Source organism: Eretmochelys imbricata, chromosome 24 (genome assembly GCF_965152235.1).
Source record: "Eretmochelys imbricata isolate rEreImb1 chromosome 24, rEreImb1.hap1, whole genome shotgun sequence".
In the NCBI taxonomy this organism is placed as follows: Eukaryota; Metazoa; Chordata; order Testudines; family Cheloniidae; genus Eretmochelys; species Eretmochelys imbricata.
In genome coordinates this window covers 1,617,993-1,634,914 of record NC_135595.1, presented here as the reverse complement: position 1 = coordinate 1,634,914, position 16,922 = coordinate 1,617,993, and the positions used below count along the sequence as shown (strand labels likewise).

The 16,922-nt window shown below is 51.4% G+C and overlaps 1 protein-coding gene across 2 annotated transcripts in view; it reads right to left on the bottom strand.

The window, feature by feature from the left end:
- Positions 1–3,659: 3,659 nt before the first annotated feature.
- GATAD2B (GATA zinc finger domain containing 2B) overlaps positions 3,660–16,922 on the bottom strand; it is an 82,892-nt gene continuing 69,629 nt past the window's right edge. For both annotated transcript variants that reach the window (XM_077840951.1, XM_077840952.1), the window contains 5 exons: positions 16,237–16,552; positions 14,559–14,761; positions 12,606–12,716; positions 11,518–11,635; positions 3,660–10,728 (listed from right to left, as the gene is read on the bottom strand). In XM_077840951.1, coding sequence (XP_077697077.1) covers positions 10,595–10,728; positions 11,518–11,635; positions 12,606–12,716; positions 14,559–14,761; positions 16,237–16,552 — 882 coding nt within the window. In that variant the 3' untranslated portion in view covers positions 3,660–10,594. The remainder of the gene's footprint in view (positions 10,729–11,517; positions 11,636–12,605; positions 12,717–14,558; positions 14,762–16,236; positions 16,553–16,922) is intronic.

Sequence of the window (16,922 nt, the reverse complement as noted above, 5' to 3'; positions counted from 1 at the left end):
ATAGAACTCTATCATAGCTCCCCTTAGCCATCTCTTTTCCAAGCTGGAAAGTCCCAATTTTATTAATCTCTCCTCATACAGAAGCCATTCCATACTCTTAATTTTTTTTGCCCTTTTCTGAACCTTTTCCTATTCCAATATATCTGTTTTGAGATGGGGCAACCACATCTGCATGCAGTATTCAAGATGTAGACATACAATGGATTTATATAGAGGCAACATGGTATTTTCTGTCGTATTGTCTATCCCTTTCTTAATGATTCCCAGCATTCTGTTCACTTTTTTGACTGCCGCTGCACATTGAGTGGATGTTTTCAGAGAACTCTCCACAATGATGCCAAGATCTCTTTCTTGAGTGGTCACCGCTAATTTAGACCCCATTTTATAGGGGATTATGTTTTGCATTTATCAACATTAAATTTCATCTGCCATTTTGTTGCCCAGTCACCCTCTTTTGAGAGATCCTTTTGTACTCTTAACTATCTTTAGTAATTTTGTATCATCTGCAAATTTTGCCACCTCACTGTTCACCCCTTTTCCCCCGATCATTTATGAATGGTGAATAGGACTGGGCCCAGCGCAGACCCCTAGGGGACACTACTATTTACCTCTCTCCAGTCTGAAAACTGATAATTTATACCTACCCTTGGGTTCCTGTCTTTCAGCAAGTTACCAGTCCATGAAAGGACCCTCCCTCTTATCTTGTGGCAGCTTACTTTGCTTAAGAGCCTTTGGTGAGGGACCTTTTCCAAGGCTCTCTGAAAATCTAAGTCCACTATATCCACGAGATCCCCTTAGACCACATGCTTGTTGACTCCCTCAAGTAATTCTAGTAGATTGGTGAGGTATGATTTCCCTTTACTAAAACCATGTTGACTCTTCCTCAACAAATTATGTTAATCTATGTGTCTGACAATAGTGTTCTTCATTATAGTTTCAACCAGTTTGCCCGGTACTGAAGTCAGGTTTACAGGCCTGTAATTGCCAGGATCATCTCTGGAACACTTTTTAAAAATTGGCATCACATTAGCTATCCTCCAGTCATCTGGTACAGAAGCTGATTTAAATGATTGGTTACAGATGACAGTTAGTGCTGGAATTTCACAGTGAGTTCCTTCAGAACTCTTGGGTGATACCATCTGGTCCTGATGACTTATTGCTGTTTAATTTATCAATTTGTTGCAAAATCTCTAGTGACACCTCAATCTGGGACAGTTCCTCAGATCTGTCACCTAAAAAGAATGGCTCAGGTTTGGGAATCTCCCTCACATCCTCAGCTGTGAAGACTGATGCAAAGAATTCATGTAGTTTCTCCACTATGGCCTTATCATCCTTGAATGCTCCTTTAGCACCTCCATCATCCAGTGGGCCCGTGGGTTGTTTAGCAGCTTCCTGCTTCTGATGTACTTTGCGATTTTTAAAAAAAAGTTACTTTTTGAGTCTTTGGCTAACTGTTCCTCAAATTCTTTTTTGGCCTTCCGAACTGTATTTTTACACTTCATTTGCCACTGTTTATGCTTCTTTCTATTTTCCTCCCTATGATTTAAACTTCTACTCTTTAAAGGATGCCTTTTTGCCTCTCACTGTTTCTTTTACTTTGTTGTTCAGCCCCACTGGCTCTTTTTGGTTCTCTCGGTTTTTTAATTTGGGGGACACATTTAAGTTGACCCTCTATTAGGGTGTCTTTAAAAAGTTTGCAGGCAGCTTGCAGAGGTTCCACGTTTGGCGCTGGACCCTTTAATGTCTGTTTCACTAACTCCTCATTTCGGTGTAGTTCCCCTTTCTGAGGTTAAATGCTACAGTGGTGGCCGCTGTGGTGTTTTTCCTGCCACAGGGATGTTAAATTTAATTATAGGATGGTTACTATTACCGAGCGGTCCAGCTAGATTCACCTCTTGGACCAGATCCTGTGCTCCACTTAGGACTAAATCAAGAATTGCCTCTCCTCTGGTAGTTCCAGGACCAGCTGCTCCAAGAAGCAGCCATTTAAGGTGTCAAAAAACTCTCTCTCTGCATCCCACGCTGAGGTGACATGGACTCAGTCAATAGGGGGATAATTGAAATCCCCATTATTTATTATTGTTATTGAGTTTTTTATGTTAATAGCCTCTCATCTCCCTGAGCATTTCCCAATCACTATCACCATCCTGATCGGGGGGGTCGGTAATAGATCCCTACTGCAGAAAGGGAGAAAACACCCACATGGCAGAAGGGCAGAGCTGATAAATTCTTCCACGCAGCTTTCTGAAAGAGACAGTTTGAAATTGTCTGAGTATTTTGGTCCAGGGCGTTTAAGCTGCAGCACGCTGGAGGGGAACGCCCCTTCCTGTGGTCCTCGCAGCTATAGGGAGTAAAGACAACAAAGGGTTAAAGCCTAAATGTTTCAATTCAGCCCAACCCAACTTTTGCAGCCCTGCGGTGCTGGACCATGGCCCTGGGCTGACGGGACAGAGCTCCTTCAGCACAGGTCTGTACCAGCACAAGCCTGAGTAACCCAGTGGCATGGTTAGGCCAGTTGTAGGTCTCTCCCCAGCTCTGTGGCACAATCCAGCTGTAAAAGGAGAAAGATGGAGGTGTCTGAGCAGGGGGAGTGGAGTAGCAGAGAGGGCAGGATCTGGGACACCTGGCTCAGCTGTCCATGCCCTTTTCTCCCCCATGGAAGCCTAGTGGCAGGTTTAACCCTACAGTAACTCTAGTGTTTGGGGCAGGGCTGGCACAGGAGTTATAGCCAACAGCCAGGCAGCAGCGAGGGCCATGGTTATGGCAGGGGAGGGCAGGGCCAGGGGGCCACCCCTGCACTCTTCACTGCCACTTCCATTTGGGTGCCATTCTCCCCTAGGCTCCTGGCGGCAGCCCTGGCTAAAAGGTTGGTGGTTCAGTGGTCGGCTCAAGGCCCCTCACAGACAGGAAGGCGAGAAAAGATGTTCAGATGTGTCCAGAATGCTCCCACAGGGGTCTGGGTCAACACGGGAGAAGAGGCTCTTGGTCCTGGGGGTGGCAGTAATTTGGAAAAGCAACCTGAAAAGGCTTTTCCATCTCTCCTGCTATTTCCATAAGGCACACAATTAGCCTTTGGAACTCATTGCAACATGTCACTGAGATCAGCTGTTAAAAAAGGCAAAGGGAATCACCCAACTAGAAGAATATCTAGTTATAACAGTCGAACAGCAAACAAGGATCCAAATGTTCCTGCTTCAGGACATGAGCCAAGCTCTGATCACTGGTGCAAAGCAGACATTTCCCAGGGAAAGGCAGGCAGGCCACAGAAAGGGGATTGCTGTCTGGCAGGAAATTGCAAGATTTTGAAACATGGTTTAATCCCAAATGGGGATGAAGAGTCCACATCAGCATGACCTGCATCATCTTCTGCCTCCTCTTCCTCGTGTTCGGCTACCGCAGGAGCCTGCCCCCCCCAAATATATATATATATTTTTTAATTTAAACAAACAGTTCTGTCATTTCTCACTAAAACTGATGAATGGTTCATGAAAATAGATTTGAATCAGTGTTTTCTGAAGGAAAAAATTCCTATGGAAGTGTTTCCATCAGCTAGAGGAGCATTGACATGTTACAGGGGGCCCTGCTGCTAGGTGAGAACTGATCTCCCACGCCCCCTCTGGGACACCACCCACCCCCAAATGCAACGCACCAGCCTCATAAAAAGTTATAAATCATTCCTTTCTTTATTAAACATAGCTTGCAAGTGATAAATATTACAAAGTTTTTTTTAATCCTTTCTCCAAAAATTAGCTTATTATTTTTAACCAGTCACTGCATAATCGCTTGGCAGTATTTAAACAGCTTTTTTTTTTTTAAACCAGATTTCAAAACACAATGCAAAAAAAACTTAAAATTGTGCAAAAGGCCTGGTTTCCCGCACCCCTCACCTCTCGATTAGCTAGGCTGCAGGTGTGAGGCTGGGATCCCCTTGCTTTGTCATACTGTATCCCTTGCTATCCACCCAGACTGCTCTCTCCCTTCCAAGCTCTGGGGGCATCACTCAGTGAGGATGAAGGTGCTGTGCAGTCAGGAACCAGGGCAGAGCACAGTACCAGTGCCTTTGCACAAACTGTTTGGGGGATGGAAGGCTCTGCTGAGAAGTTGGATCCAGCAGCACCCCTCCAGGGACGTCGGGCACTCAAGCCGGTGACTCCAGGCCCTGAGCAGCCAGACTGGATGTAGCTACAGAACAAGGTTTGCAGAAGTGGGTAGCGATTTTGCGTGCCCAGTCTGAGATGCCTTAAAGGGGTGTAGACTTTCAGGAAGGGCTGCCAGAAAAGCCAGGCCCCTTTGAAAGGCTCCAGTTGGGCCTCTAAAATCACCTGTGAAGATTTGGGCTACACTTGAGGTTGCAGGAAGGGACACAACACCTGGGCCAACCCTGGGAAGATGCTGAAAGGTGAGGCGGTTTCTGCTCTGAAGTGCCCTGCTAACTGGGAGCCTCTTGCTCCCATTCCTGAGCAAAGCTTGACTGCCTTTCCCTCCATCAGAGCTAGCCACAGCTAGGTAGAGTGAGCCAGATTCCAGCCTGGCTAGAGAACTCAACCTCCCGCTTGGTTTCAGCCATGCAAACTGGGCGCAGACACAGCGAGAACACGCTGGACGGGGAGGGCGACGACCCAGCTCCCAGTTTCTGAATGAGTTTAGCAAGAATTGCTGATCTGGAGTCTTTCCAGAGCAGAGCTGCACATGCTGGTGACAGAGTGCAAACAGAAGTCTGCTAAATGCACTGGAATTGCCTCTGACCTCCTAAAGCACCCTGGTGCAGCCGTATGCCCAGACCGTCCCTATCACAGCACCCTGAGGGAACGGGGTCTGCTATGGAGCTGCTTAGCCCATTTCTGAGCCAGCAAGTCACCTCCATCAGTGTAATCTCTTGGCCACATGAACAGCTGGAGGGGCTCGGGGTGTTTGTGGGAGGGAAAGCATGGAAGTGAGACACTAACACACCCTTCCCCATTCCCAGAACAGAGAGGGGCTGTAGCTTCCCACCCCGCCCAGTCCATTTCAATCCCCCCCCTACCCCCGTCATGCACAGACGGCTGGGGCAGCCCTTGCTGCTGGCACCAGGCACCCACTCTAGGACGCGGCTCAGTCCCTTGGTGTTCCAGTGCCATTGATCAGCTGGGAACCTGCCAACACCAGGGTGCTTGTGGAGAAGCAGGTGGGTGCATGTGCGGACGTGGAAGGCTTCAGAGGAGCCAGAAACTGGCAGCCAGGGTGAGGGGGACTGGAGAGAACAAGCCATTGCCCAGCCCTGCAGAGCAGACACACCACACAATGGGCCACTCTGCCATGTTCCACGGGCCCCCATTTTGCCAGGCTGAAGGGAACGCTACAGCAGCCTTAGCACGATGCTGCTCACCCCACGGGGATTTGAGAACAGGTGCAAGTGCTGAGAGCGTTTTTCCAGCAGGGCAAAGGGTAGGCGAGCAGGTTCTGAGCCTGGGCTGGTTGGAGCAGGACCCACCAGGCTGCACCAAGAGGAACGCACCCAGCTGGGGTGAACGGGAGTCTTCAGGCAGGTCAGTTGCACAGAGCACTACAAAGAGCGTGCAGGGAGTGTAGGTGTCAGCTGGCTTAGACCGCAGGGAGGAGGAGACGAGAAGCCGGGACTCCCAAGGGCTCTGGATCTTACAGGTGCCGTTTGCTCTCTCAGATGCACACAGAGAGTCTGGACAGGCATTGGTAAGAGACTCGGAACCCAGGGAAGGGTTACACCAGCACCTAGTGCCAGCACCTTTATGTCTGACCAACAACTGCTTACGCTGCCCCTCCCCAGGAGGGGCTAACGACCACAGGAATCCTGGGGCAGCCGTTCTGAGAGCAGCCACAGTCGCACAGTACTGGAGACCACGCGTCTCAAGCTCTTTGGATTGTCATCGCTGCTGGGAACAGATGTTTCTCCCTTCCCCAGCAGCCGGTCCGAGAAGCTCTATCATTTCATCCTGGGTCCCTGCCTGTTTTGGGCTCTGCTGAGCGTCTGCACAGGCTCTGGCAGACAGAACATGAAGGAAGCCGCACACCGCAGGTTGTTATAGATGTATATTGTATATATGCCAATGCAATAATAAAAACAGTGCAAATACAATTACAGTTCATAATACTTGTCCCCACCCCGATCCCACTCCCCAAGATCCGGATGCTCCCCACGGGAATGCCCCACCACTGCTGGTTAGAGAGACATCACGAGCTGTAAACCTAACGCTGGGGGAAGAAACTTCCTGCCTCCACTGCACTAGGGGGTGCTGGTAACTTGTAGGGTCCTTCTTTGTGTGTGTGAAAGGCACAGATTTGGGAGGTGGCAATTGCCACCAGTGCATTTCTGCAGGCTAGCAGTTCCCGCCCGGACAAGAGCGCCAGCCCCTGGGATCTTCGCCCTCTGCAGCCATCTGACTTCACTTCCCTAACCCACCCGCCGGAAACCACCCCTTTTGCACGTTTCAGGTCATACACAAAAGGTCACACTACAAAAGGACGTAACAACTTTCACAATATCCATGGCGAGGCTGTTTTTTTGTTTTGTTTTGTTTTCTACACAATGTACAATTGTTTTTAATGTGTCAAGAAATAGCTTATATACACGAATGAGTCCTTGTTATAACATTTCGGCCGCAATATCATAAGCTAATTAAGATCTTGTCAGGGTGGGTGAGTGGAGGTGGGTGAGGGTTAGAGAAGAAAGGGGGAGGGATGGGTTATGCCTTTGGAGGAACAAAAAATAAAACCCCACTAAGCGTTCACAAGCAGCTCTACATCTAGCTGTAAAAGAAAAGCTAACCGAAGCGGGGAAAAAAATCCCTATTTCTGTATCTAAAAAAAGAGACGATTTTCTACCATACATCACATCCATAAAGGGGGAGGGGCACTTTACCAGGGATTGGGAGTGGTCGCGCGCTGTGGTCAAGACAAAAAAAATTTAAACCTGTGCAGATCACAGACAAAGCAAGCATCTTAATTCCCCTTCGACAGAGATCAGCAGGCAGAAGGGTGGGGTGTCAAATACTGCAATGAACCAAACTGCTGTCTGTAGAGTTGGACACTCCACCATCCCCAGCAGCAGTGCAAGGGTCTAGGCAACAGAAATTCCCTGGGGATTTAACGAGACGAAGCCAAGGAGATTCCCCAGTGGAAGGGGTAAGGTGCCCAGGGCAGCAGGAGTGAAGGATGGGCTCCGATGACTGGGGGATGGAAACAGCATTGAAACACAAAGCAGGTGCCCAGTTTTTGGTGCTCCCAGGTTTACCAACATGACCTGGCACCTGCCAACTGCTGCTGGATTGCTGTCCAATGAACCCAGCCCAGAGCCCAAAGGGAGCATTTGCTCTGTGCTTTCTAACTTGGGGTACCCCTCTACCAAGTGTGGGAAGAACCCTGCTTGTTGCAGGAAGTGTTTACAGAACCAAGGAACAAAACCCCAGAGAAGAGGTTCAGCCCCCCAGTCCTGCAGGAGATGAGAATTTCTGTTTCACGTGAACAGCTGGGGCTGCACGCAGGGAGAGCGCCCCGCTAATGGTTCCCTCTCCCCTTAGCACCACAGAACCCATCAATGTGCAGAGACACACTTCCAGGACAAGAGTTGGGGGAGAGGGGAGATTCATGAATGATTTTACAATTCAGCAACCGATCGGCAGGAGTGTGAAACCATGGAGAGAGGGGAACTGGGCAATGAGCAGAAAACAGCTGCGGGCCGAGTAATACGACTGGCTCCTGTTGCTGGCTAGGGCTTGAAAACAGCTCACAGAGGACATCAGCCAAAGGGAAGGAGCACCTCGAGGCCACAGCCAGCAACAGATGGGCCAGCAGGGCTCTGAGCAGGGCCTCACCTGTCTCAGTAAAGACACTGTGCACCTCCAGCACTTGATGGACACCCAGCAGCCCACACAACCCCCTTGTGAGGCAGGAAAGCATCACCTCCAATCTACAGCTGGGGAAAGAGGAAGGTGAAGTGACTTACCCAAGGCCACAGAACTGGGAGTAGAACTGGGGAGTTCCTGGCTCCCGGACCCATGCTCGGACCATGCTGCCTGCAACAGAAGCAGGTCAGCCTTCACTGCACTGGGTCAGACAGGGTGATCTGCGAGGCCCGGGCTGCAGGACGGAAATAAATCTATAAGCAAGCAACAGGGACGTTTTCTTTCACCAACCACTGCAATAATCAACCTGGGGTGGTTGGGGAACCCTGATCCCCTTCCCAAGAAATTTCACTTAGCACCATTATTGTTAACTTGCTCTCCGACAATTAACTAGTGCATCAGGCCCCAGCGGCAGGGACTCATTAAGTATTGCACATTTTTAATGTTAATCTCAGCCAATCTGCTTGGGCCACCTCGTACCTCTAGGTAACACCCACTGGGGGAATGCGGGCAGGAGACAGCAGGACAAAGCCAACTCCATGTCAAGAGGCAAGTGGTGGTGGTGGTGGGGGGCAGGAAGAACAGGCTGATAATTTCTCGGCTTTAATCAAAGGAGAAGAAACAGTTAGTCAGAGTGCTCCCCTCTAAGCACAGCAGGTTGATAATCAACGTCCCAGTGGGTGTGGGAGAGGAGTGCCACGCCAGCTAAACAGTGAACCACAAAACAAAAGAAAAAAGCCACTGCGCGTTCCACTACTTTCCAAAAAAATCCTTCACCTCTGGAGGGCCCCAGGCACGCATCCATGCCCCTCATTTATTAAGTGCTCACTGAATAGAGGGAGTGGGGTGCACCGAAGCAAAGAGCGGGGAAGGGCCTGTTGTACCAGCACAGCCCCCCCCCTCCCCCCACTTTGAGATGATCGGGAGAGGGAGAGGAGAAGTCTGCACAGGAATCGGAGCAGGTAGGGAGGGCCTAGCTCTTGCATTGATACAGACCCTCCTCTCCAAAGACAGGGGCAGGCGCGTTGTGCCTCTTTGGGAGAAATCCTGCTGGCTTTCAAAGTAAAGGCATCAGACCTCTTTCTTCGGTCACTCGGCAGCTCTCCATTCAGACGATGGCAGTTCAGTTATTGCGGCCACAGCTATCACCCAGAGACAGGAGGGACAGAGCCGACAGGAGCCCCAGCGTCAGTGGCGACGCAGCCCGGGGTCATGCTGAAAAGAAGGGTGCCTCTTCCCAAACAGCAAGTACTGCCGGGCACCCTGACAATGACACTCCATGCGAGTGGCGACTTAGCACTTCATTGCACAATTAATGTTCCATCAGGAAACGCTGTCCAAGGAGGGGAGGGTTTTTCAGAAGCAGCAAATCAAGCATATTCACTTTGTTTTGTAACAGTTTGACCAAGGAGGTTCCCCCCATTAACATAATTCAATCAACAGCAAGCGGGAAGGCTCCACACCAGCATCCTGCTCCCAAGACTGCAGTTCTGCTGGGCCTCTTTCCAGGGTACTGGCGAGGAGGTGGCGCCCTCTGCTGCCAGGAGATGGTTCTGCTCTTTCCGGGTTCAGGTGCGGGGTGTCTTGAGGCAACGGTAAGTGCAAATAGAGCGATCTGCAGACAACGACTCTCAGCTTGCTCTTGCTTTGGGTTTGCTAACTCAATCCAATCCAAACTCCTACCACAGCTTGGTCCACTGTGCCCTGCAACACTCTGTTTGGCAGCTGGGACGCTTACAGCTTCACGGCGTCAATGACAGGGAGCTGCTCTTGAGAGCACAACAGCATGGGGGTGGGGGGGGGGTTCAAAAGGCATGAGGCCACTGTGCCCTTTGGTAGTTCATCACAGTCCCTTAGAGAACTTCAACTTCTAAACAGGGAGCATCAGAATTACAGGGAGACGGAAACACGCACAGGGTGGCAGCACGGGTCAGCTCCATTTCTGCTGCACTGCATTACGGAGTCTGGTAGCCCAGCTGCATTAGCACAACTGATAGGATTCCCTGGCACAACCCATCAGCCCTGCCATCCCTTGCACTGCTCTGCCAAGCACAGAGATCTGCATCCAGCCACATGTGCACTGCACTGAAACACAGCTCCTTCACACACGGGGCTGCCTTCCTCCAGGGAAAGGCATCATGCGCCATTAACATATGCACGTGGGCCAAGCTATTACGGACCAACCCCCCAGCAAGATTCAATTGGACGCATCCACAGAACTTCTGTCCCTTACCTCTTTTGGTGAGCAACTCAAAGAATGCAAGTCTTAATTCGCCCTACTAAGTGCATAGAACAGCTGTCCAAACGCCAGCACATGGCCACCTCTCCCCCCTCTTCCCCTCGAGTCAGCACTGACCACCCTGTACAAATGGTCACTTGGAGTAGAGTGGATGCTCTTAAAAAAAATCTCTGGAAAGGAAAAAAGTTTAACCATCCATTTAGCAGAAGGAAAAATAAAACAATTAAAAATTCTATGCTTTGTCATTACAAAAAATAGCATAAAACGAGCATTAACACATGTATAGTGCTGATTTCAAGCAGACAATTGTCCTGACCTCGGGCAAGGGGAATGACCTCACTGCTATAGAAAACCAAAGAGAAGAGTTAAGGTTTGGGAAAGGACAGGTCGCTGAAGTTTTGAAATGTTTTTTGTGTCTTTTCCCCGTGTATCGTAGGCACCAGTACAGGCACTGCATGCGACAGAAGTGGGGGTGGGGGGGGCGAAGGGTCAATAGGCGTTATTTCTGTCCGCTGATGGACTGCGATATAGACCGGGGTGGGATCATATCTAAAAGGTATTCCCGCTGCCGGTCTGCCAAGCTTGATGCTTTGTGGCCTCCAATCCCAGCATTCAGGTATGCAATGTTAACACCTAGAGGGGAGAGAAAAGCAAGTGGGGACAATTACTCCTGTAACACACGTGACACACCCAAAACCACCCCGCCCTAGAGAGCGCAGAGGGGCCAGCCTAATGGAACTCAAGCCATTGACTCTTACTGCCACTCCCTGAAAGAGAAGGCTCCACGCCCCACCCACGCAGTACAGGTCTGTCCCCTGCACGAGCCAGCATCCTGTCAAGCCACAAGGCTTCCACGCCTTCCTTTGGGAGCATGCACCAAGTCAGGAGCAAGTGTGTGCCAGGAACAAATGACGGTTCTACAAGGTCTCTATTGTCCTTGACCGATCATCATTACACTCAACGGTAATTAGTACAACTGACCCCCCGCCATTTGTTTTAAAGGCCATTTGGTTACAGAATCAATTAAAACACAGGCCTAGCCTTATAATACAAAGCTACTGTCCCAGAAGGACACACGAGCTGTGATGGGCTCTCTCGTGTTTGTCAGAGCACTGAGCAGCCAGCCGGGCAACATTAGCACCTGTGCAGGGTCTCCAACTTCCATGCACGTGACAGACATGAACCTGGCCTCCCAATGACCCTCAGGTCAGTGGAATTATCTGTTTAGAGATGGAGGAACTGAGAAGTGCAAGCTCCTGGCCCCGGAGCAGGTCCCCGTCAGTACAGCGAGCTCCTCCACTCAGGCCACTGGCCATGCTCTGAGGAGAGGACTTCCAGCCTCTGACAACGTGGTTAAGGGTCTTAGTCTAATCCGCAGCCCGGCCTCCCCTTCCCATTCCGCAGACCAACGTTTGACGTTACCTGGCATACCGAGGAGACCACCCGCGACAGACAGCTGTGGCGCCTGAGCGAAGTTGGACAGCATCGAGCGGGCAGAGGTGGGGATGCCACGCTGCAGAGTGCTCTGGGGCTGTGAAGCCTGCGGGCAGAGAGAGCAAACAAGTGGAAAGTGAGCAGTACACACACACCCCACCTTTTCCAGAAGCAGCACCAGTGAAAGAGCAAGGGCCACGAAGGGCTCTGGCCATAATCCACAGGTACCAACACACACATCCTGACCCAAAGCCCAGCTCCGGCATGGGAAAGTCAGGCAGCTTTGGTTTCACCAGACAGGGACAGGTGATGTATTCAGAGCTCCCATCCCTGTTGGAATGAAAGGCAGGAAGGTCCCAGACCAGTGTCAGAGCAAAACGGTGACCAGCCTTGACAGGTCATTGACCGTCTGGCAGTAGGTGCTAGTGGAAATAGCAAGTGGGCAGCAGCCAGAGACGAGGGGAGGGACTGCTCTCTGCCTGCGTCCACCATCCTGAAAGCCCAGTGCTTGCCAGTGACTGATTTCAGGCCTTAGGCAGCCTTACCAGGCTGAGAGCTCACTCCGGTGCCTGCTCCCACTGCTGGCTGATCTGGGAGTGACAGGGCAGGCGACCGAAAGGGGGTTATACGCCTTCCTGGCAGATGGCACTGAGGTGCCAGGGGACCATAGCAGGGCAGGCAGCTCAGGAAGCTGTCCCCATCATCTCTGCTTGTAGACCAGGTGCCACCCAGACTCAGGATCACTGCAGTAAGACTGACTACCACAGCATGTGGACGGGGGAAGAATTACAAAGGGATGATAATATTGAGAGGGAAAGGGCCCACAAAGTACAAGGGATGGATGAGAAACAGCCCCCCGCTGTTACAAGGAGCTGCTTGGAGGCGACAGGGTAAGTCTCAAGGCAGGCTGGCTGCTGCCTCTGGTCTCACACAGCACTGCAGAGACTCAGCATCCCAGCTGCATCGGCGTTGGCTCTGGCCATCCAGACAATGCATTACACCAACTGAAAGGGCTAACCCCTCCCCTGCCATGGCCACCAAGAGGCTGGCGGTCCCACACCGCCGGAGCTGCTCACCTGTCGGAGTGTGTGGTGCCTCATGATGGTCTCCTGTTTGCCGACACTGGACACGGCAGGAGCTGCAGTGGGAGATAAGGCTGCCTGCTGCTGTAGCCTCTGCTCAATTTCCTGCAGGAAGCAGAGGCATTTTAGAGCCACAAACAAGGGGCCAATTTAGGAGCATTTACCCCAGTGGCTATTGTCAGTGATACGCAGGAACAATTCCTTCTCTGGGGCCCTTATGGGCAGCAAGGTCAGTGTATGGCAGAGAGAGTCCCAATTAAACCTGCTGCCTATGCTGGGGGGCTGGGGAGGGGGTAGAAGAAGTGCCAGGGAAAGCCAGCCTTGGGATCCTTCTGCCCTCAAAGCAAGAGGAGCATTTAGGCTCCTTTCTACATGCAAGCTGCATGTGATTTAGTTACTGTGGAGCCCTCACTGACCCCCCTCTTCCTCCCATTGCTCCCAACACGCCTCTGCCTGAATCGTTGCCCAGGGTCTGATGTTTGCCGGAGATTGTAAACTGTCCGTCTATGTCTGGAAAATGCCTTGCGTACCAACAGCGATACACAAGGACATCTAATCAGCTCTACCCAGAGCAAAGGGCCTCTCAGTTTAGTCCGCAGTGTGGATTGCCAGACGTGTGAGAGCAGACCAGACTAGCACTAGAGGGGGCATCTTAACCTACACCCCCCAGCCTGGAACAGGACAAAGGGGCTAGTTGGAGTCCTTGCAAAGGAGGTGGCTTGCAAGGGCCAGGCCAGCAGAGCAGCGGCATCAGGGGATGTTCCCAGTATTCCAGCATTCCCACCCCACAGGGCTGGAGTCACAGATAAGCCATCCCGGTGGATCTGGGCAGACCAGAGGATGTGGGTCAGGGCAGCCCATTAGAGACCCACTGGACTTTAGGGGAGCTTTTCAAGGAGTGCCCAATTCCCACTGGCCTCCACAGGGGCTGGGAAGCTACCGCCCTCAGGGGGAGCTTTCGGAAGGCACAGAGTGACCAAATGCAGCAGCTCAGAAGTAGCTGGCAGTTTGTCCATTGCTGAATTACACATTCCCTGGGCCACGAGCCGGGCCACAGGCCACTTCCCTCATGGACCTCAGCTGACTGAAGTCTGTTCACCTTGCCCCAAGTGCTAAGGGAAGGAGGAAGAACTTAGAGTCTCCCTGACATCAGGGCAGCTTCTCCCCCTGCCCTTGTTCTCAGCTCCCGCCCCTAAGCTCTAACCCCCACACTGTGGTCACCATCCATCTAAAAAGGGAGTTGGCAAGACTTCATTCAGAGCCGCCCAACACTGCTCCCCACCTAGCTGCTCTGGGGGGAGCACAGAGCTTCCCAGCAATGACAGCAGCAGCTAAGTATACTGTATCTATAATGCTGCCAGCCACAAGTGGAAGGATGAATTCTGCTCCAGGCCCCCATGATGTTCAGCCAGAATCACTCCTGTGGCCCGGCACGGTCTCAAAGCACTCTGCAAACACCAAGTGTGGAGGTAGGCAAATGTCCCTATGTGACAGCTGAGCAAACAGGTACTGAGGGGCTAAGCAACTTCTCCAGTATTACAGGAAGGCAGTGGCAGAACTGGGAACAGAAGCCAGTAACCCTGACTCCCAGTTCCCAGCCCACTTTGCCTCCCACTGCCAGTGTGCCAAGCGAGTTATAAAGCCATTGGGAGACCGTACACAAAGGAAAAGGAGTAACGGGCCTCAGGAAATACTCCGTTCACTGCAGGAGAGGGTATTTTTAGATACCTAGCACCGGCTTTTTTTAAACTAAGTACTGCACTGACACAGGGCACCCCTCCAGGAACTGGTCACAAGACTGTGTGGAGGAAAGGGAACACAGATTGCCTCTGCACGCATGGCAAACCCATGCGCTGCTGGGGAAGGGAGAAGCAGAGATTGGAAGCAGGACTGGAGCTGCAGGACGCCTGTGTCTCCAGCAGGTTGGGATGCCAGGATGGAACTTGCCTGCTCCTGCTGCAAGGCTTTCACAAAGGCGTTCTTCAGCCGGTTGGTGTGCTCTGCCTTCAGCGCCTTCTTCTGATTGGAGGTCATGCACTGCTCGCACAGGATCTTTCCGTTCTTCTCCTGCTTCCAGTGCGGGGTGAAGTCAGTGCGGCACTGAGCACAGACAAAGGGCTCCATGCGCAGAAGGGATGCGCAGCCTTTGCCTAGACATCACCAACAACAGGGGTTAATGGGGTGGTGCAGACTCCCCCAACCTTCCCCACAATCATGGAGACAGAACCAACCTGCACCCTTAGGTCAGTGTAAGTAAGGGGCACTCTGCACGTTAAGAGTCAGCATTGCCAAAGAGAAACTTTGGATGGGAGTGGACTAGGCTTTGCCATAAGATATGCTCAGGATGAACGTAAGCGTGGGTCCTCCCTGTGCAGCTATGCATGAGATTCCAGCCTGCTCTCATTCCTAGGCTCAAGGGAACCGCAACATCAGGAGGCTCTCAGGTAGGGGGCTGCCCAGGTACTGCCCGCAAGGATGAAAGTTGCCAGTGGCCAGCTTTAAAGCCAAGAGTTAAACTGTCAGGCTCCAAACAGGGGAGACACTGAGATCTGCTGAGTTCCACCGGAGTTCGGCAGGACAAAAGCCAGTAAACAGATGATTTTAAAGAGACCTCATCTGGAACCTGAAATTCCCTGATGCAAACAACTCTACTCTGCAGAGTAAGCGCTGGTACAGTGCATCCCTGTTCCAAGTCAGTTACCCTACAGACGGTATTTGCTCCCCCTTTCCAGATACAGATTGTATCTTGCCTAAGAATATTGCAGAGGGATTTACATAACCGAGTTCTTACAACTCTGTTCCCGGCTACTCTTCCTGTTCCCATGGTAACAGACAGAGCACTGAAATCAGGGTGAGGTGCTTTTAAAACAATTATTTCAAAAGAAGGTGCTTTAAAAGACAAGCTGTTGGTGGAGATTCAAAGTCCATTCCCATGGGAATGGAAACTGCGGGCCAGACACAGGAGCCCTTGGCAATTTCAGTGCCAGAGAAGAGGGACTCATGCCATTTTGCATCTGAACTCCAGAGGTTTGTTTTGTGGGTTTTCCCAGGTAAAGGGCTGGGGGAGGATTCTTTAAAAAAAGTCTCCCCTTTACCCCCCCTACCCAAGGATAGAGTGAAGGGGGCTAAGCTGACCAGGGACCCTTTCAATGCTTGCTAACCAATCAGCAGTCGTCTCTCAAGGACCATACCTTAGGTGTATACACATACAGGCAGTTCCTCAGCCTGCTCACTGCCATTAGCACAGCATGAGGATTTCACTGCCCTGGACACTGCAATGCTAGAACTATACTTCGCACTGATCTTCGAAGCACTTTACAGCCATTAATCCTCCCAACACCCCTGTGAGACAGGCAGCCAAACACTGCCAGTTTTTCAGATGGAAAGCTTGAGGTGGAGAGGAAGTGACAGAGCCAGACTCCCATTCTTTAAGCCAAGGATTTCAGCACTATGCAAAGGTAAGTATGACCCCTTTCACAGAAGGGGAAAAGAAACAGAGGGGAAGTGACTCGGCCAAAGCTACCATTCTAGGAATAGAACCCAGGCATCCTGACCTCAGGTCTAGCCACTGTTGTCTTTGTAGTAGTCGTGTTGCTCACCTGGCTTGTGCTGCCTTGTAACTCACCTTGACTGTCAATAACACTCTGTACCACCTCCTCCAGTCCCACCATGTAGATGAACTCGCTGTTGGCTGCGCTGGGCAGAAAGTGAAGCAAGGGTGCTGGCGGTTTCGGGGGTGGAATCTCCAGCAGCGTTTTTTCCAGTTGCTTGCGCAGGGCAAGCTTGGCAGCTGCCTGGGAATTGGCGGCATCATTCAGAGCACTGGGGCTGGGGAGCGGGGACGACACCCTGTTCACAGTCCCGGGCTGGATATGAGAGGCAAGGTTCATGTAGATGGCTGAAGAAGTCGTACGCTGGCAAGGAACAGAAGAACTTGACTGCTGGAGAGAGAAAAGAGAGGGTTAGGGCGGGCGCCTGATGGCTGTGCAAAGAAAGGACAGTGCAATCTGACTGATGGAACTTCAATCCCTCTAGGGGGACTCGCGAGGACACTGCACTATGGCTCTAGGTAGCCTGCTGAAGGTAGGTACGGCTCAGTGGTAGAGACTGCAGTCACTACACCAGAAAGCCAGGGGCCAGGAGTGACCTGGGTCCCAACTACAGGGTATGTCTTAGCCTCTGCCATTAACTAATCAGCAACATCACAAATGCCCTAAGAGACATCTCTGGAGGAATTAAATCTGCATCAAAAAACCTCTTCTGCAACATCCAATGGTCTAATGAACCCTACAGCCAGTTTAAGGAGACCCT